The following is a 22,803-nucleotide window of genomic DNA, read 5'->3' on the forward strand; positions in this document are numbered from 1 at the left end:
TTAATAATTTAAAAATAAAAACAAACAAATAAATAAACAAGTTTCCTTATTTTTAAACCCTACCACTAACCCTAAGTGCGGGTGGCAATTCGAATTTTAAATCTCTCGCCACTACTTATGTCTGTCTCTCTGCCTATCTGTGTTGTAAGTTGACCATTTTTGTCGGGATCGTTCACCTTTCAAGAACCCGTAAAGCTCAATTTCACCTTTTATCTTTTATGACGTCATCAATTTTCATGTAAATATATAGATATCCATTTCTTGATAATAATCACGATCACGACGTATAGATTTGCTAATTATCGGGACTGGTTTCCATAGTAACTGCAATCAAGGGACATCATTCCATTCCTCTTGACGAAGGAGTTACTTGCCCTTGGATTAACGAGCGCAGCCTCGCCATATTTGTTTTCCATTTTATATGCAACGACCTATCCTTATCTGTGTGAATCTTTCGAGTCGCCATCTTCTGCTCGGACGCCACGTCTGTTGGCCATTTTGTCACAGAAACCTACAATTTAGAGTGGGTTACAAAAAAGTTTAAGAAAGAAAGGCAATCAAAACACCCATTCTGGACGTTTTTACCGAGTATTCGTCTCTGCACGGAGGAGGACGAGGAGAAAGTTATGGAGAATAATGAAGCGTCGACTGATGTGGCAGCTCCTCATTATACAATCACTTCGCCTTCAGTCGCCGCCAATGCGAACAATAATGGGGTGATTGCAAGTGATGCTACGGATGTGTCGGCCGCCTTTGGTCAGCAAGAGGCCGCAGTGGAGGCTCGCTGTCATCCGCAAGACGTCAGAATTGTGCACACAGTCGGCTTGGATATGGAGTCTACATCATCGACGGCAGTAGCAGTCACGCCAAAAAACGGCACAACGTCGGATTTGGAAGCAACAATAACAACTGCAGTGGCAGTAGAAACAATGCCCACTAAAGAAGAAGGTCTGTTGTCAAATAATGTCGTTGCTAATAAATCTGACAAAAAAACAAACCGCGTCAATAAATATAATAATATCAATAATATCAACAACAACAACAACAATAATAATTGTAGTAGTAATAATCGCTATAACAATAATAGCGATGCTACTGTTGTTGGTAGTGATGCTTGTGATGATGATGTGGCGGTAGTGGTGGAAGATGAAAACAGAATGACGTCTGGATTACAGCGAAGTACGAACCCTTCGTCACGTCCAATATTTGCAACGTCGACATCATCAATAACTACAGAGGTATCCCCATCATCTTCGACAGGAGATGCCAGGGAAGATGAGACCAGCCCCAGAAAGACAACAAGAGCCGCCAACACCTCCTCCCTCAACCTTTCTCTTCATTCCTCTTCCCCATCTTCTCCCTCTGCTGGGCCAACGGAGGCACCTACCACGAGGTCCACCCCGACCAGGCGGACGACACCGGTCCCGTCTTTAGAACTGCAGTCGGAGGTGACCTTCCGTCAGATGCAACAGGAGAGACAGGCGGGTGTCAGCGGTACCCCAAACACTACCCCGACCTCGGCAATAATGAGGACCCCACCGTCACCGCGGGCTGCACATGTTATCCTCCCTCTCCCGCGGGTGACCGTCACGTCCCCCTCCGATCTGAGTCCACCATGCAACAGCAGCACCACCACGCTACTTATGGACGAAGAAGATGAGGAGGAGACGGTCGTTACCCATTCACCCCCGTCACCGCAGTCTCCGACCTCCCCAACCATCCCACTAACGCCGCCTCCGACACCACCCCCGCCCCGATCCTTGGTCATCATCCCGATGTCCGCGAACCCTATGCTGACCACTACTGCCAACGGGGTGGTTGGTATCGGGATGATCGAACCGCCCCTCGACATGATGAACATGATCGATATGCCACCCCCGCCGCCGTACGAGGGCCTGGTTAAAGCTGACGACTCCAACCGGCAATCCGGGGGTTACGGCCTGTCCCACATGGACACTCTGCCGTCCTACGCGGTCGCCACGGATCTCCCCACTTACGAGGAGGCCGAAAGGGCCAAGGCGAACGAGATGAGAGAGAACCCGGGACACGATTTCCAGAACAACCGTGACCAGACGACGGCGTCCCACCTGTCCAATTCTAGTCAACAGTCTGGGGGTTCAAGATCGGGTTACCCCGACGACGATCGCGTACCAACTTACGACCCTTACCACCTGACGGGTGTGTCCATAGGCACCGACTGGATTTTTCTCTGCACCTTTGCCATCTCTTTCCTCTTCAACTGGCTCGGCTTCCTCATCTCCCTGTGTATCACCAACACAGTGGCCGGCCGCTGTGGAGCATTGTCCGGTCTCGGTTTGTCCATGGTCAAGTGGGTGGTCATTATGAAGCACAACACGATGGCGCAAGGATTTTTACAAGGGGATTCCTGGGTCTGGTGGATCCTCATGGTTTGTGGCTTCCTGTTGTTCTTGCGAGGATGTATACAATATGTCAACATGAAGTACGAATGGAAACGGATCTTTTCGCGCTTACAACAAATGTACTTTTCCTGAGGAGACGGAATTTAAAATTGAAAAAAAAATTAAAATAAATAATAAAAAAGCAAACAAACAAAAAAACGGCATCCCATCAAAAATGCAATTAATATAAGCCTCGGAGATTCTACGATCTTTCGGTAGACATTGCATCGAGCATTTTTAAACGGAGGAAAAAGAAGAAGAGGGGGATCGATAACCAATTTTCCAGATCTTCTTTACAAAGAGGGATGAAAAATGAGAGTTGAATATTTTGGATAAAAAAAAAAAAACCAAAAAGATGGAATTAGGTAAAACTAAAATAAATCACAACACAAGCAGAATCGATCAGGAAAAAAAAAAATCAAATAATATATTTTGTGATCATACGTTAAAAAAGAAAGAGAAAGAGGGTGGGGACAGGTGCTCTTTCAAATATGTGCAGTCTTGATCCATCATTTTTAAAAGGGACCGTTCTGTTCATATTTTGAAAGGTCACCTTTTCTCATTTTTTTTTTTTTTTTTAATGATCACACTTTTTGAGACATCCGACAAAATCGTGCGTGGAGTAAAAAAGAATAACCGTCTTTTTAAAAAATCTTTTTTCTTCCTCTTTTTCTAAAATGTTTCTCTTTTACTAAACCCCCTCTCTTGGCTTGTTGGGCCACGTTTAAATCTAATCTCAAATGGTCACAATTTTTAATTTAATTTTAATTTTTACCATTAACAAGTTTTAAAAAATTCTACGTTTATTTTTTATTTATTTAAAAAGAATTTATATTTTAAACTCTTTTGATGAGAGTTCGTTAATTTTTTAGAATTGCCCTTAATTTTGTTGCGATATATATCTATATATGTGTGCGGTGTGTATAATATATATATATATCGGGTGTTTTTTGGGGAGTAGGAAACTCTACTTTTTAAGGCGATTACTTTGTGAACATCCTGAAAAGTGTAAAAAACAAAAAACAAAAAAGCTCCTCCCTTAAATTTACCACTAACCCTAAGTCCGGGTAACTGGTTTGGAGACCGGAGTGATTCTATAAAATACCAAGATTTGATTTCTTCTGTAAATTTTTAATTTGCAATGGATCAAAACAATAGCCATCTTATATTGACTACATAAGCAAAATTATTACATTAAAATAATAATAATAATAATAATATTAATATTATTATTATTATTATTATTATTATTATTATTATTATTATCGTTCAATTGTCCCACCTACATTTCAAAGATTGTTTAAAAAAAATTAATATGCATATTTTGAAAATATACATTTTAAATTCATTATATTTCTTGTTTTGTTTCTAACAAATTTAGGAATAAAAATATTGATTGTAAAAATTGAATAGAAAAGATAATTTTTCTTTTTTATATCTAAAAAATTAAAAGCAATAATTATTTTAAATATTACATAGAAGTGATATTGGTTTTCGTTTTACTAAAAATTGTTAATGGATTAAAAAAAATGAAAAAAGTCTTAATAAAAAATGAAGGCTACTTTCAATATACTAAAAAAATAACAAAAATTTGGAGATTTTTCACATACTACTACTAATAATAATAATGCTTTTTGGTCAAGATCAAAGTGTAGTATCTGTTCTTCAGATGCTGCACTTCCATTTCTTGTTCTCTTTCAGTGGAGGATCAGTCCTTCACAACTGAGACAATTTTTTTTTATTTTTGTACCTTTTCTCCACGTTAAAAAACGACCCTGGTGTCTAACTCTGTCCCGTGGGGAGGCATAGTAAATAGGTACTACTAATAATAATGCTAATTAAAAAAAAAAAAAGTATATTTTTTAACTTGAATCTGTGACGTTTATATGTTGGGCCTGCCAATCTAGTTGTGACTTCTGGAAAGATCAACATTTAAAACGGTTTAAGTCTTACCAGTCCGTGACCCCCAATCCCTTCCTCACACACACACCTAGAGGTAGGGAATACAAGTTAAAAATAGTCATAGGAATATTTACATGGGCCTTTCTTTAATACAAAGGTCATAACTATCAAATTCTTACTTTTCTAAAGGTTAATGTTAGACACCTTAAGCTCAAATGACATTATTACTGACCACTATAAATGACATGACTTTTTTTTTCCTAAAAAAATTGGTCTACCGGCCATGGTGATGTTAGTAGAATTAATAACTTCATGATTGTATTTGTTTTGGATTATAAAAAAATTGTTAATAATATATGTTTTTTTTGTGCGGCATTTGTGTGTGTTGTGGGGGGGGGGGCAGACATTTTCTTTTCTGGGCTAAAAATCTTAGCAAATATATAAGTTATAATGTCTATAAATAAATTAAACATTTTCAGATTAAAAAAAAAACTTCTGAATTTGGTTTTTATAATTTGGATTTTAAATATTATTATGAACACCAGCAGTTATGGTTTCTTAAGTGTAAATAAATTCTAATTTGAAAATTTCCAAGAGACAAAGTGAGACAAAAAGTAACACAATACTTATTGTTACTACTTAAAAAAGACAAATACTAATATATATATATATATATATATATATATATATATATATATATATATATATATATATGTATAAATAAACCATGTTTTGATTAAAAAAAAAAAGGAATGTCGCAATATGAACATGATACCCTGTGGTTTGATATGTCATGTTTGCATATATATATTAAAAATACAAATTATAAATATAATTAATATGCTCTACTTTGGTATTGAGCACTGTTGAGATAAATACGGAAAAAAATATACACATATGTGGTAATACAACTGTACATGCATGCATATATATATATATATATATATATATATATATATATATATGCTTTGTTTATTCTTTTTCAAAGTTGGTTCTTCAGGATACACATTTTTTTATTTTTTATCAAAAAGAACATTAATAACTGGAATGTTTTTTTCCAAATTTTTCCCCCAATCATATATATAAACTGGAATTCTATAAATTTATATTTGCTATTCTTTTTTAATAATCTACATGGATTACTGGATATTATTATTATTATTATTATTATTATTATTATTTATTATTATTAATATATGTGTGTATGTGTGTGTACGTATACTAAGTCGTGTACAAATTATTTGATTTTTCTTTCAACTCCTGCTTTCTCAATGTAAATAAGTTTCTGTACAGATGGGAATGAGATACCTTTTATTATTATTATGCAACCGGAATGTTCGTTGAAAAAAAAAAGCATTTATTATTTATTTCATTTTATACGCCCCCTCCCCTACCCCTCTAAATGATTATATGAGTTAATTTTGAAAAGTCTAGTTTTCGCCAATTCTTGTCTTGGTGGAGGACTGGAGGACTGCTTTTTTTTTTTTTTCTTTTCTTTTCTTTAAATTGAAAAATGTATTTAAATTTAATTTTTGAAATTCCCCCTCACTGGAAACATCTTTTTGGGGTATTATTATATCAAGAATATCTTATTTTTTGTTAGTTTAGTTGTTTTTATTTTTAAACGGCATGTACGTTTCTTTTTTCTTTAGTTCAGGAGACAAAATAAAAAAAGGCCCCAAAAATTAACTTCTGCCTTTTTAAATTTTAATTCAAGCAAAAAGTTGCTTTTTGTTTAACAGCTTAAGAACTTAAAATTACTTTTAGGATAAGTGTATTATGATAGTTCATACATACATTTTAAAGTCTATTATTAATAAATAACATAATTGTTGACATGTCTGGTGATAATCTGGACTTTTCCTACTCATTTGGGTTAGGATCAAAGTGTACAACCTGTTCTGTCCTCAGTCAGAGGAGAAATACTTCTTGATTGGGGTAATTTTAATTTTTTTCCCATCCAGAGTGACGCATTTTGGAGAGCTGGATATCTTTCACATTAAAAAAAACTACCTTCTGTCTAACTTTCCTCTCGTGGGGGAGGCAAGTAAATAGATATGATATCTTATTCAAAGCTAGTTTTTACGTTTTTAAACTGTCAAAATAGTAATTTCTGCCTTGAATTAAAATTCTAAACAACAGTCAAGTATTATGGTTTCTCTGTGCATCTAGATCGATGGAAAACGTTAGTTTTCTTTTCATGCACAACAGTTACCATATCAAAGGTTGTCTAGTATTTTCCGAGTTCGTTTTTGAGGGGAATTTGAGCAAAATCTAGCATCTGTTACACTTCATCTTTCCTGTCTCCAGTCTCCTGTCAGTGAAGGAGAAATCCCTCTAGACTGAGGCAAATTTTATTTTTTTGTTTCAATCTAGAGCAGTCCCTTTTCAGTGAGCTGGAGTTTCCCCACTTTTACGAATAAAAGCAACTTTGTGTCTAAGTCTGCCCTCGTGGAGAGGCAAGTGATTAGGAACAATGCTGGAGCTCTTTAGTCACTTTTTAGGTATATTATATCTTATAATGACTTATCTAAAAATTATTTACTTTTTTTTTTTTTTTACTGTTTTATTTGTTATCTGTGCTTATTTTGATTTGAATTGTGGTATATTTACTGATACTCGTGAAATTAATGAGTTTCATTGTGACTGCATGTTCAATGTTTTTGCTGGTGGGAAGGTTGTTTTTGAGATTAATGTGTAATTTTTTGGAGTAAAGAGTAATATTTTTCCTAAATCCACTTTAACTTTCTAATTGTCCTTGAAATATTTCTTGAAAAAAATGATATGTATCTTTCAAAATACTTACAACATGTAAAAACACAATTTTTTTTTTTTTTCCGTTTTAAATAATAATAATAATAATAAAAATTATTTGCATACATAATATTTTCCTTTTGATACTAATTAAATTTAAGTTATCTTTAAAATAAAACTAACAAAAAATAACCTGGCATTATTATAAATCCGAAATGTTTCCCTCTGTCAATCTAAAATTGCCCATTTTTTTTTTTTTTGTTGGTACATTTTTTAGTTTGTGATATTTTCCCTGTTTTTATTATATCCATTATTTTTATTTTCTTGTTAAAAGAGTTATATTTTATATAATGACTGTATGAATCCCTTTTTTATTTCAAAATTCTTTTGATACCAAAGTTATATTTTCCTTTCTTAAAGGTCTTAAAATATATAATCTTATATTTTGTTTAATTTGGTGTTGGGTTTTAATATAAAATTATTTCAGAACATGATTGGCTAAAAATTAGCTAATAAAAACATATTTTAAAATAAACAATATTGACAATAAGCCAGTAATAATTATGTGAAAAATATATATTTTTTTAAATATGTAGTTGTGTAGGTGACCCAATCAGGGGAGGGGCATTTTTGAAATAAAATCTCTCTGTACTCTTATAGAACGCTGTTTGAAAATAGCCAACTGTCCTGATATGTTTAAATTCGATTTTAGTTTGATAAAACTTTGGTGTATTTACTCAGGAATTGATTTTTTATTAACTAAACAAACAAAAAGAAATTGTTTTGATTTCAAAGAAATTAACTAAAAATGGCAAAACACTCTTTTCTTTTGAATTAATTTTTACTTGAGAAATGTTTATATATAATTCATGATTTTTCTAAATAAATATATATATATATATATATATATATATATATATATATATATATATATATAAAATATCTAAAAATATAGAATCCTGAAACAATATCAGTTAATATCACAAAAAAAAAAAAAAAAATCAGGAAAATTACTTCATTAAAACAACTTGACTGCTTTTATTGTATTGAACTCATTTTTTTTTTTTTTTTTTTATATATTGAGTTGAAAGTACAACATTGCTTAGGTGTATGTTGCCCATCTGTCCTGTTCACCATTACAAACTGAAGGTGACACTTCTCCACTCCAGGAGTGTGTAGATTAAAGACATGAGGAATTGACCCTTTGGTACAACTAGGTTGAGGTGAGTTATCTCCTGGAGGCTGGGTTTTGTATTAATTACTCTTAAATTCTTGCCTTTCATGGCAAAGATACTCATCAACCTGGTCAAATTCAAGCAGTTCATGTTTAATAAAATGATTTTCTTTTCTCATTATATAAAGTGTTTGGGTGCTTTTATACAATTATACTGCCATGAACAAAAAACATTCTATTATTTTTTTTTAAATAGACCAATTTTTTTAGATGTGCATTATCCAATATAGAATCTTGGTGCATTTTGATAAGAAGCAAAGAGATGTGTGTGTGTATTTATATATATATATATATATATATATATATATATATATACAAAAGAAATAATGGTCTAAGCGTTAGATCACTTAGAGATAAAGTAGATTAAAGGGAAGTAAATGAAATTAATAATATATAATCATTTCAAAGAAATCAAAACAATAACAACCTAAAATAGTGTACAATCGTTTCAGAGATGATATTTGATACCAAAATTAACAGTCAATTAGCAACATCAAGAGGATTTGGGTTCTACATCCATCCCCTTCCTTGTGCTGATGAGAAGACTGTATTTAAATAAAGGTGATATATAGGTTTTTATTGTTTTTGATTTCTTTGAACAGATGTAAATGATCTTATATTAATTTCATTTACCTTCTATTTTAATATGTGTGTGTGTGTGTAAATTGAAAATTTTACTTATTAAATGCTGTTACCAGATTGCTTGCCATTATGTTAAACTATGAAAGCACAAAGCACCCACTATTTTTGATGTTTAGGTGCACACACAAACATCGAAAATTGGGTTCATGAACCACTGAAAATGTCAAAATAGTGGTTGTGTTGTGCTGCTGTAATCTCACATAGAACCAGGCAAAATCACAGCATCTTTAACGGCATGTAATAATTTACTTTGTTAAATCACAAAAATAAAGCCTATTTTTCTTGTTTGTTATCAAAATGCATTAAAATTATAACAGTTTATAACGATTGGAGCACATATAACTCCCCTGCCCTTGTCTTATTAAAAAAAAGAAGAAAAGAAATAGTCACTTTTTCTTTTTTCAATGGTGGCGTGAATGTAAGAAAAGCTCCGAGATAAGTTTTAAAAAGGGAAAAAGTATTATATCTAAATAAGATATTTTTTTAGCACTTGAATTTGGAGGAAATTTTTATTTTATTTTTTATCATTTTTGAAGAATTTCAAGGGGAGACAATTAAGATTCGTTAAAGTTTTGCATAACGTAATTAGTGAAAGCAAAACAAACACCAAATTAGCAAAAAAAATAAAAAATAAATAAAAAAAATAATAAATAAATGAAATAAAACATTATCAGAACATATATTGAATTAAAATAATTTTGTTTTGCTCTTTTAGAAAATAATTAGAATTTCAAATAAATTACAACAGGCATTTATATATATATATATATATATATATATATATATATATATATATATATATATATGAACTTTTTTGAAAATGTATGCCCTTTTTATAAACAATCTTTTTAACGAACAGTCTCTTTAAGAAAGATAATTCTCGACTGAATGAAAGTAATCATTATATGAAAATGTATTACTTAAAAAATAATAAATAAATTAAAAAGAAAAACATGAAATGTTACAAAATTAAACTTTGGTAATAAAACAAAATGATCATTAAAAGTTATAAACTTTAAAAACTTCTTAAATTGTTTCCTCTTAGAGTTAAAAATAAAATAAAAAAAAAAAAAGTCTGTTAATCCTAAAATGCATAAACACCTTTTGCTTTAAACTATTATTTGAGGAGGAAGGGTTTTTCCTTTTAAGAAATTCCTAATTTCTGGTGGAGTGGGTATGATGATTTGAAACCTGCAGTGAAACCAGTTCATTGTTGATGATCGACCTTGGAGCATTTATTAATACAAGATATATTTTATGATATGCTTGCACTATATATTGAAAAAAAAAATGTCCTTTATAAGTTTGTTAAATAACGCATTTGCTTTATGATGCAAAACATTTTTATTGGCTTTAAATTAGTCCAAGTGTGTATATGATTTCAGCGATAAAAAAGAAACGTGACCTTATTAAAGAAGTCTGTACAGATGATCTATTTACTTATCTCAACTGGTTCTTGTTAATAGGATATCCGACTTAGGCCTATAATATTGTTGTCCATTTTAGATAACAAAAAAATGTGTTTAGTCTTATTTTCCTATATCAATAAACTAGTGTTTGGGACATTGCTTCAATGCTTATAGTCTTTGCATGTCAAATAGATTACCACCTTTTTGGGGGGAGGGGTATAAATATATGTTTTTTCTTTTTTAATCACCATTTTGTTATTTTTTAAAATTTTCTTTATACTCTGTTCCTTATTTTCTTTTTGTTTTTTTTTTGTATTTTCTATCTTTCTTTTCTTCTTTTTCATTTGCCTTTCTTCTTTTTTTCTTCTTTTTCTGTAATCTTTCATTTTTCTTTTCTTTCTTTTTTCTTTCTTACCTTTTTCTTTTTATTTCCTTTTTTGTCTTTCTGCTCTTTTTCATATTCTTTCTTTCTTTCTTTTTTTATTATCTTTCTTTCATTTTACTCTTCTCCTCTTTCTCTATTTTTGCCCCCTTCCACTTTATCTTAAAGAAAACCAAAAAGAATTATCTTGTGTTCTTTTTTTTTACTTCCTCATACTTTTTCATCTTCTCTGTCCTTTAAATTTTTGATTTTCTTTTATTACTTTTCTTTTTCCATCTGTCTTTTTTTCATCTTCTCCTTTATATCCTCTTGTTCATTATTTTTTTGTCTTCTTTATCTCCTATTTCCTCCTTTACTCTTTCTTTTTTTTTTTTCACGTATTTAAGACTCACCCTCATTGCATTTTCTACCCTCCCTCCACCCGGCTTGATTAACCTTATTTTCATAATTTGTGATATAACTACCAGTACCCCCCTAATGTTCCCTGCCTTGCTTCACAGACAAAAGCCAACAAAAACATTATTGATTATAACCTGACTGTCCCCAAAATGAATCTACAATTCAAATTCTTTCTTTTTTAAAATGTCAAATTCATTAAAAAAATGTTCTTTATATATATATATATATATATATATATATATATATATATATATATATATATATATATATATATATATACTCACACCCACCTGCATTTATCTTATGTGTATTTATTGAGCATGTTTTCTATATTCTTGTACAGTAGAGAGTTTTATAATACATAAAGACATAAAAGAAAATCCAACATTTTAAAATCCCAATCCATAACAAAATGGATTGATCCTGCCAATCAAGAAAAGGAAGAAATAATCCCTCTTTAGATAATTTTGACTTACATTTTTTTATTTTTTTGAACAAAACAGTGTAGATTCATTTGAATTTTCTTGTTATGAAAACGTGTATAACATATGTATGTGTGTGTGCATATATATATATATATATATATACACACACACACACATCTATATATATATATATATATATATATATATGCATAAAAAGTGTCTAAAAATGTCACCATGTACTTACATGTCAAATGACAATAAAAAAACCTGTATTTGTGAACATAGAGTGAAATAAAATAGCTTCGAATACAAAAGATAAATCTAATTGGAGAATCATCTTCTCAAATGTTCAAATTGATGACCATTATTGTCCAGATAATACTGATAGCGGTTAAAGTGTGAGTACATTTTTAAAACTCCCTCTGTGTGTGTGTGTGTGTGTGTGTGTATATATATATATATATATATATATATATATATATATATATATATATATATATATATATATATATATTATATGGCCATTCCAAAGAATATTAACCGACTTCAAATCTGTGTTGCTAATGTCAACCTCTGTTTTCAAGAGTTTAATGATATTTAACTGATTCTAAGTTTTCCTTTTCTTTTGTTTATTATTTTATTTTTATTCTTGTTAAAATTTTCTTGTTAAAAATGTATAACTATATTTAAGCAATACTAATTTTATGAGCAGACCAGCTTTTTTACAGACAAATTTCTTGTTTTTTTTTTTTTAATAATAATAATAAATGAAAACCCCAAAAAGAAATAAAAATTTTATCTATCAAAATTCTTGTTTTTTTTCTTTTTTTTTTTAGACTAGAGAATTAAAAAAAAAAAAAAACTAGACTAAAAGTGTTTTTATTTTTATTTTATTTTGATAGATTAAAATATTTTTTTTTATTTCCATTAATTAAAAAAAAAAATATTTTTTTTATTTTTACTGATGGATTAGTTTAATATTTTGAGTAAATGATAGTCGTTTTTATTGTTTTTGTTTTAGATTTAGTAAAACATGCTAATATTGTTTATCATTTCATTTATAAATCAAGCTTGTATTTGTCAACTGGGAAGGAAGGTCATGTGATTTAGTACTTTAGCATTAGTGTTTGAATGTTACTAAGTTTTTGTTTTGTTGAGGTTTAATCATATCTGTTGTCATTCCTTGTGTACATGTTTTGTTTGTTTATTGTATTATTTTTTTTATTTATTACATTATTTCCTTTTTTTTTTCTATTTTGTTTGATCCAAACCAAAACACCACACAGAGATAAAAATAAACAACAAAATCAAAATAAAACAAAAACAGCAAATAAACTGTTTTAACTCTATAATATTATATATAAAAAAAAAAAAATAATAGTTCATAATTTGACAGTTTTCTATATTTTTATGCTAATAGAAAATAAAATTTATCAATATGTATATTCAGAACTTTCTTCAATATTAGCAAAAAATAAAAAATAAATAAAGGAAGCAAAAAACAAAAACAAAACAAAAACAAAACAAAACACATGAATTAATTTCATTGGTTATATATCTATATTATATTTCTCTAAATCTATCTGTCCATTCCAATTTTTCTCAGAAACAATTCGGCCAATCTGGCTAAAATTTTGTATGGAACTTTGTTATAAGGTACAGCGAACTAAGTATTATGGTATCCATTCAATGCACAGTTAGGGATTAATAGGTATTAGTATTTAATGCACAAATTTAACCACATTCAACCATCAATTTGGCATAAAGCATGCATTCTAAATCATTGCGCTAAAACGTTTGCCTGTTTTTAATAAACGTCTTCTATATTATATTTATCTGTCCGTTCCACTTTTTAGCTTGTTTTTAAGAGGCTAAAACATCTAATATTATAATGAAATATGTATTAGATACATATTCAAATTCAACCAACGCTTCTATAAAAGGAACACAAACCCTAATATCTAATATTATTATTATCTAATAGATAAAGTAAAGTCAGCCTCTTCCTCGATTTTTGTCATCAATAACTTTCTTCCTACTAATCAGTATTTAATTCTGATTCATCAGTTCTTTAAGTAGATTGTTGCTGTAAATCACTGCAAACAATAAATTGCAATTTAATTTAATTCTTTCTAGAAAATACTTTGACTAGGTCAGAATTATTCTCATACAGATGCCATCTTAATAAAAGGAAGGATGTAATTCTCTATTCATCAATACAGAGTTATTTCCCTTTGTTTGAAAAAAAAAGTAAAAAAAAAGCAAAAACAAATTGCAGCTAAAAAGACTACCGAGTAACGCCAGGTAGTTGCAGTTAGTTAAATATTGGTTGAAAATTATGTTTTTACAATGATTAAAAAGTCAACATATTGTGATGTCATAATATATCCCCCCTCTCTCTCTCTCTCTCTCTCTCTCTCTCTCTCTCTCATACAATGATTTGCATCATTCCATTACTCTTATCACTTCTCTTCTCCTATATCCTTTGTTATTCACATTTTGCAACATTCATGTACAGATGAAATGTGCACAGTGACAAGCAAGATAGCAATTTCATCATTCTTGTGTCCCCCTCGACATACATACACCCAAGCAGCAAAATCCCACCCCTTCACTGTTGAAATCCATAGATGCTGGAAAATCTTTTACTCCAAAAGTTTCTTCTCTCGGACTCATAGAATTCGGAATTCCCTCTCTGTTTCCTGCTTCTCAGACTGCAGAAGTTTAAATGAACTGTGAACAATCATCTCACAACTTAACTCCTTCACAATTACTTGTTAAACATGATCCCAAATAGTAATCCCTTATGTTCAAATTGCAATATCCTTTTTTTGGGGGGAGTAAAAAAAACAGTGTTTAAAGAAAATATAGAAGAGTGTTCTTTTTTTTTCATTTACTAATGAGTCACTATTTTACAAGGCCCAAAGGCCACTTGAGGATAAGGGTGGAATGGGGACAAAAATGGATGGTAACATTCAATGTTCTTGTTCCGGCTAGGGATCTATATCCTGGGCCCCCAAAATCAACAAAGATTAGACCATTCCTGTAATGATCTGGTCTGTGTTGATTTTGTGGTGGCTATTTAGTTCTGTGCAGTTCTAGGACGTCCATCCTCCCAGGCTTTGTCTTCTCTCTTTGAGAAGGGGTTAGTTTATTGCTAATCGCTTGTGGCGCCCTCACCGGGGAATGCCGACATGGCTGCCCAGGCACTGTTTGCAGGTCAAAGTGCTCCTCCTCTGGGGCGCTGACTTCTCAATCCTACTTTCTGACCCTGGTGCCGAAGTTCTTGCAGTGGGAGAGAAGTAAACAACCTCAATGTTTTTGGCCTTTGAGCCAAGATCAGAGTGTAGTATCTGTTCTGATGCTACACTTCGCCTTTTCTGTCCTCGATCAGTGGAAGAGAAATCCTTCAAGTATTTTTTTTATTTTTGTTCCTTTTTGGGGGAGCTGTATTTTTCCCACATTAAAAACCGACTTTGTGTCTAACTCTGTCTTCATCAGGAGGCAAGTAAATAAGAACATTCAATGTTACCAAGATTACCTTCTTACCTTTAATAATTATAAGAAACCTTCTCAACCACTAATAGCTTTGGCCAATGATACATTACTTGAAAGTACTTCATTCAAACTCCTCGGCTTAATGTTCACAGGGAACATAACATTGGAAAGATACATTGGGGACATTGCCAAGGCTGCTGCAAAGAAGGTGGGCTCCCTCTACCATGCTAGAAAGTTACTTATGCCTAAGAGTATCCTGTACCTCTCCAAGGCCACCATTCGCCCATCTATGGAGTATTGTTGTCACATTTATGCTGGTGCATCTGCTATTAGTTAGTTAGAGAGTCACCAACCTAAGAGGTCTCGTACTACGTTGCATCCCTCTGCCTGTTTTACAAGTATTTTAATGGTAAGTGTTCTGACAAACAAGCCCTTGTACCCTCTTGAGATAAATACACCCGACAAACCCAATAAGCAGCAAAATCCCACCCCTGCACATTAGCGATCCCCCAGATGTCAGAAAGCCTTCTACTCTAATAGTTTATTCTTTTTGACTGCTGGACTTTGGAATTCCCTTCCGGGCTCCTGCTTCCCTGATTGTACTGACATGCAGAAATTCAAGCATAATGTAAACAGACATCTTGCTGCTCAACTCCCTACATAGTATCCTTGCGAATTATGTCCTAGATAGTTACCCCTTACATCAAAGTGGCACTATGCCATGTTTTGGGGTGAAAATGCAATTAAATTAAAATTAAATCAGATTATCAATTGGCTGTAGAACAACGATACTACGAAAAGATCGGAAACAATGACTGTGTTAGAAAAATACTCACACTTGACAATATCTTATGTCTCTACAACTGTAACGTACTGAAGTGGCACTCACTCTAGGAGGGTTGAACCAGCTTTCTCCAAAGGAGGAAGTTTCATGGGAGTATGAAATTCATAAGCAGTTCCCAGTTGTATGTATATCCCCATTAGGGGAGATGACGACATTAGGTTTTTGTAGCTCGTGCAGGAAGGTGTCAACGTCCACCTATATACAGTGCCTGGTATTACCAAATAGTCACCCATCTGGTACTAGCCAGGTTGAATGTTGCTTAACTTTGGTGATCTAATGAGAAATAGTGTGTTGATGTGATTATATTTCTGCAAGGTCACCATTTGCCTATGCGTGTAATATTGTTGCCACATATGGGTCGATGCATCAACCACTAGTTTCTCACTCTTGAACATGGTTCAAAAAAAGAATCTAATAGGTCCCGCACTGTCAAACAAGCTCCCCAACCTCTGTCTCATCACTGTGATGTTGCAGCCCTGTGCGTATTTTACAAGTACTTTCATATAATGTACTCCGATGAACCTATAGCATTGGTGCCCCTTCGACGTAAATATCTCTGACTAACCCGAGAAGCAGCAAAATCTTATGCCTTCACTGTAAAAATTCCCTGATGTGCAAGGGCCTTCTACTATGAAGGTTTCTTCCCTCAAACTGCTGGATTTTGGAATTCTCTCTCTGTATCCTGTTTCCCCAACTGTACTAGCATGCAGAAATTTAAGTGTAATGTGAACAACTGCACAACTCTCTACATGTAGACATGGTTTCTAGTGCACAGTAGCTCCTTACGTCTCAGTTGCAGTTTGCCTTGTGTTTTGGTGCTTATAAATAAAAAGAAGAAAAATAAATAGTGTATATGGCAGGATATGATTATTTAAACAGACTACTGAACAAGTATTAGGGTTCCTCTTTATTATAATAGCAAAATCAAATATTGAATTTCAAGTAAAACCAATGGTATTCACTTGTCATGTCACGGTAATGAACATATCCAAAAATTACAAAAAACAATAAGGTAGAAAATTAATTGTTAATGAAAATAGTTTTCAAAGACAATTAGTGAAAGTAATTTTGGCCTAAGATTTTCAGTTTTCAGAAAATAATTACCTCCCTTTTGGTAGGATTCAAACTCTCCAGTTTCGTTTTTTTTTTTTTTTTTTTTTTTGCAAAACTCAATTTTCACTAATTGTTAATTACTCTGTACCTTTATCTTTAGCAAAACTGGAAAGTTGAATCTATTTTTTTTCTCCTTTCCGTTTTAGTTTAGAGAGAGAGAGAGAGAGAGAGAGAGAGAGAGAGAGAGAGAGAGAGAGAGAATAACTCTCCTTCCTGGGACCAACACCTGATTTCGTTATCATTTAAAATGTCCGAATGTGCGTTTAAGGATCTCTACTTCTCAAAGGCGTGAAGAATAATTTTCTTTTCTTTTCCCCAATTGAATCTTTAATCACCACCACCAAAACAGCTTAGGTAAAAGTTCAGAATAATTAACACTTGAGAACTTGTAAACCAAAAACACGACAGCATAATTTATATAAAACGCATGAGAATGAAATTCTCTACTGAACTCACATAGTTTTAACGTGTGTAAAAGAGTCTTTATACCGTCTTTCCAATCGGTTACACATGTTAAAAAAAAAAGCTGTTAGTTCTGGTATTTTTTTTGGTTTAGAAGTTCTCTAGTGTTAACTATTCTATACTTTTTAACATTTAAATTATGTTGTTTGTGTTTTTGGTTTATATAAATTATGTTTTATTTATTTATTTATTTATTTATGTTTTTGATTTACGAGTTCATGAGTTAACTATTCTGTACCTTTACCTTAATCAAATTCTTATTTTTATTTTCCTTTTCCATTCATATACAACGTTTCTATCTTTTTACATGTCATAATGGAATATTTTCAATGGTACAAAAAAAAAAAATTATAAACACACAATCGCTATTTTATTAGTAGGTAATAATAATTTCCTGTATTCAATGAATGTTCAGGGCTTGTAGCCAACTCGATCTTGGCACAGTAGACTAGAATTAGACTAGAAATAGAAAACCTATTGATATGTCGGGTAGATACTAGTTGTGCATTGATTTGGCAGACCTGTCACGTGATTAGAAGCCAATAATTTATCATAGCGTACGGTTAGAACGTGCTGAATTTGCTGCAAAGATGATTTGGCCTTGAAACGCTGAGGCGATCCTACATTTACTTCCTTGCCAGGAGGTTAGGCACAAGGTCAAGTGGAGTTTCGAAAATATTACCACATTAATGGAAGTGCACTCAGACTTACAAAAAAAAAAAAAAATGCTCGAGTAGGCCTGTCCTTGGTAGAGGCGTCTCAGGTAATTAGCAATGAACTAACCTCTTCTCAAGGACAGAAAGTAAAGCTTGGGGAGATGGACCTCCTAGAATAGAACAGATAGCTCGTTAGCAACGAAGCCAAACGTATCCTTGATTGGTATATTTTTTCTTTCAAGTTCTGGCAACAATTTTTGTACAAGTTTCTGGTTCTATTTTTACAGCAGTCGTTTATAAATTTATTTAAACTTTTTTCATAATATATAGATATTATTTTTCCCTTGCATACATAACTAACATAGGACGCGTAACTTTAGAGAACCATACCCCTCCCTCTCTCAATCCAGCAAAAAGGTGACAAACCATTGTTACCGAGTCATCAAAGGAATTTTTGTATTAAATGTACACTTGAAGCAAATGTTGTGTGCCTTTTATCAAGGCTTGAAGGCCACTTGAGGATAAAGGTTAACGAGATTGTCAATTGGCTTTAGAACAATACTATGAAAGGGTTGAAAATGGTTAGCAATGAACTAAACCCTTCTTAAAGAAAGAAGGTACAGCCTGGGAGAATGAACCGCCTAGGACTGAACAGAACCATATTTGAGCCTGAGAGCAATAACGCCGCTGTCAGGTTTATCGTCGATGTTGTTATATAAATTTATTTAAATTTTAATTTTTTAAAACTTTTCACATACATGATATTACCATGGGAGCCATAATTTTAAAAACCCATCTACCTACCCATAAAAATCGGGAGGTGGGTGGGGAGATGGAGTTCAAGTAAAACTAGAAACTGAGTGAAATTGAAAGGAAATATAAAACCAGCACACTAACGAAAGTGTTGTGTAATTAAAAAAATGATTTTATTCAAAAGAATTTTTTTTATTTTATTAAAAAAAAAAAAGTGAATTATCTATAAAACTATTTCTTTTCAGTTTATTGATTAATGTGCTGGTTCTGTATTTTTGTTTCAGTTTCACCCAGTTTCCGTTTTTACATAAAACTCTATTTCAGCTGTCTATTTCTTAACTTTACCCCCCCCCCCGTCTCTAAAAAAAAAGGAAAATTAAAACACTACTGTTGCCAATCATCATGAGGGTTTCTGTATTAAATGTACACTAAATGTACACTGTTGATCTTTAAAGTAAAATTGTACAAAGGAATTTAGGCTTTTTTTTTTTTTTTTTTTTTTTTTTGAGATAAAAGATAAATTTCAATTGGATTAAGATTTTACCCACAGTGTTTAACAGGAAATATTTCAACAAATTGTCTTGGATTTGCATTATTTGAACTACTGCTCTAATCTTGGGTGCTATTCTCACAACGTTTCAGCCAATATAGCCTCTGACCTTCTTCGACAATCGCTCTTATTGCTGAATGGTGGAAAGAAACGACTCAACACCTTTTCCATTTCATAAACACATTGCATATTTTAAATTCTAACAACTATCGTTCGTCAGAAAAAAAGAAACAAAACATTCCACCATATATATATATATATATATATATATATATATATATATATATATATAATTATATTTTACTATAATAATTAAATACCTACAGACACTAGTGTTTCATCCTTTCGGGAATCTTCAGTGCAGGGTGTCACGATTAATACCAGTCGAACGATTTGAACCCCGCACCACGAGACATCTCTGGCTCGATTAGCGGAGACCTAATCCATTCGGCTACCATTAACCGCGTGAAATAGCGTTGAATTTAAACATCTTCATTTTAAATGTTCATTTACGTCAGTCAGACAGTGATCTAATCGTTATACTATATTATATATATATTTGTCATCCACAGACACTGTTTTGCTGTATCACAGCTTTTCAGTGTGGCTAAACCAGCAACTGTCTGAAGCTGGGATCAAAATTTGACCATCTAGATGACAGCACTTCTAACACATTTGGTTGCTGCTAAGTAGGTAGGTGGAATTATGATGATAAATATAAAAATAAGCTCCATTCGTTTACACAAAGTACATTGCATTATATGTTAGTAGCAGTTTGTTATTTCACTCACCAACCAAGGGGGCATTTTTAGTCATCCACATTATATATATATTATATTTATTCACAGATACATGTTTCATTGTCCTTACGACTTAACAGTGTAGCTAGACGCAGTGAGATTCAAAACTTAGATTTCAGTGGTTGCTTTTTGGGACTCTATCAACTGAAATATCAAATTGACCGCGTATATATGATTGTTTACACTAATATTTAAAAAAACTAATGTCATTGAAATGATCTACCCTGACCATGCTATACATGCTAAATGGAGAACGCTTGTGAATTTAATATTCCCTGGAAAATTCCTTATTTGGAGGAAGCTGCCTCAATCTGCTCAAGGTGAATACCACAGCAAGCAAACGAGCTCAATCTAGCGATTAGTAAACTATTCTGTTCATGTTGCATCGTTTGTTTAATCAACCTTCTTTTTTATCCTTTTATTTTTTCAACCCTAAACATATTGCCACTTGAAACTTAGGGGTATGCTATTTGCAATCGTGTCTAATAGGGAACTTTGGGGAGTTGACCGTCAAAATGTCTGTTCACATTATGTTTCTGAAGATTAGTACAATCAGGGAAGTAAGAAACAGAGAGGGAATTCCAAAGTCTAGCAGTTTGAAAGAAGAAACTATCCTTAATATTGGAGTTTTTCCTTACTATTTTCTTCTGTTGATCTCAATACTCATGTTATGACACACAGCTAAAGTTAGGAGCTTAGAAAGGCTTTAATTTTATGTAAATAAATCCTTCATCAGAACGTCTTAGAATGAAAAACATTTGAAAATCTATTTAATTTTGTTTTAATATAACTGGTTTGTTTTAATGTAATTCTGGATGAAACTCAGAGATGCTTTTTTCTCCCCCCCCCCCACCCGACTTCTTTGAAGCAAAAAAGGTAAATATATAACATTTTCAATAACAAATGTTAAACAGATGAACTGTTTGCACATCGTCCTTTATGTAAACATGTACTTGTGCACATGTGTGTTATCGCCAGTAAGCAACGAAGAAGCAATCAACAAAATAAAAGTCTTATTACATACATTCGCGGTCGCTGGTCTTTCATTCTTTTTATTGTCCCTTTTCGATGTGTGGGCCATGACCCCTTGTGGTCGTTTATCTGTTTAACTCACGACGAATGTAATCATTCATAGAAAACAATGTAGACTTGTCGGTTTTCAAAGGTTTTATTTAGAGAATATTTGTTCATGGAAGGAGAGACCAATGTAATTCTGATAATTTCTTAACTTGTTTTATTTTCTAACTTAATAATTGAAAGATCAGATGGCAGACACCGGGGTGACATTTGTTTAGATTCTCTCTACATTTTCAGATGGCGTTTGTCTCGCTTCTCAAGTCTAACTTACTAGAAACTCTGTTCTGTCAGCTAGCCTTTAAAACCTCCGCATCAATCATGCTAGCCACAGGTGTGTTTATTTCCATTTGTTGCTAGGTTATCCTGACATCTACTATGTAACTCGCTGAAATTCATACTAGTTAGCATAGTTTCTACTTACTACCGTAGGATCCTAATATATAACAAATATAACTCCCTAAAGACAAACTGTACTCACTCAAGGTGCATTTTTCATTTTTCTTGTGTGTGCATGTCTGTCTGTCCATCAGTCACACTTTTTAAAAATAATGTAATAAATACATTACAAGATTTGTCTAATTTTGAATATCAAAGACCTTAAGTACTTTTTTAGATAATGAATTCCCAACAAATAAAGTGGATGCCATAATTGAAAATCGAAATGGAAACATTAAAATCTTCAGGTTGATACTTTGCAAGTTGAGCTATTTTGATTTTCTTATAAATAGCTCTCAAAATATTATCTTAACAAAATGATTATAGCTTTGATGTGATGTTATAGATTTACCCCATGTTTTAAAACATCTATAAATATATATATATATATATATATATATATATATATATATATATATATATATATATATATTGCTTGATTGATTGATTTCCTTTAGCTATTACCGAAACCAAAACTTATGAAAATTTTTTAGTAAAATTATTTATAAAAAAAACCCAGATGACTTGAGTGCCATCAACTATAATCAAAACCGAAACAAAAACTTATAAAAAATTCTTGGTAAAATTATTTATTACAAGAAATTGAAGGTCATAACAATGAAACGACGATCACTCGGAAGGAGAAAGATGTAAGCATGACACACAAAAGAACACACACGCTATCGTATTAATATATAGTTAAAAAAAAAACAATGATAAAACAAAACTGTGAAATTGGTGAAGCTTCTACAATTTAATACGGTGCACGGTTTAAATGTTATTAAAATTAAGAGTAAGCACCTTTTAGCTGATGATTTAAAAATTTCCTACAAAATCTTTTATTAAAAATAAAACAAAAAATAGCTATAGACTGAAACTGTACCAGAAACCTGTTTTGAAGTAAGGAAATGAAGAAAGATGTTCGATGCTTGTCCAAAATTTCCCCTATGTTTAAAAAAAAAAAAAAAAATGAAAGAAGTAAAGAAAAATCTGTATAATGTACGTACTTGTGACGGAACGAAAATATTGTACACTAAAATTCACATAA

At 32.0% G+C, this 22,803-nt stretch overlaps 2 protein-coding genes across 4 annotated transcripts in view; one reads left to right on the forward strand and one right to left on the reverse strand.

The window, feature by feature from the left end:
• LOC145277760 (cilia- and flagella-associated protein 91-like) overlaps positions 1–22,803 on the reverse strand; it is a 362,282-nt gene that overhangs the window by 147,777 nt on the left and 191,702 nt on the right. The window lies entirely within an intron of this gene.
• Positions 357–22,803, forward strand: part of LOC145277753 (uncharacterized) — a 22,828-nt gene continuing 381 nt past the window's right edge. Inside the window, exon 1 of the mRNA XM_080129470.1 lies at positions 357–22,803. This exon is cut by the window's right edge and continues 381 nt beyond it. Coding sequence (XP_079985596.1) covers positions 627–2,513 — 1,887 coding nt within the window. The 5' untranslated portion in view covers positions 357–626 and the 3' untranslated portion in view covers positions 2,514–22,803.

Source organism: Euprymna scolopes, chromosome 6, assembly GCF_053919585.1.
Source record: "Euprymna scolopes isolate OS-2025 chromosome 6, ASM5391958v1, whole genome shotgun sequence".
Taxonomy (NCBI): domain Eukaryota; kingdom Metazoa; phylum Mollusca; class Cephalopoda; order Sepiida; family Sepiolidae; genus Euprymna; species Euprymna scolopes.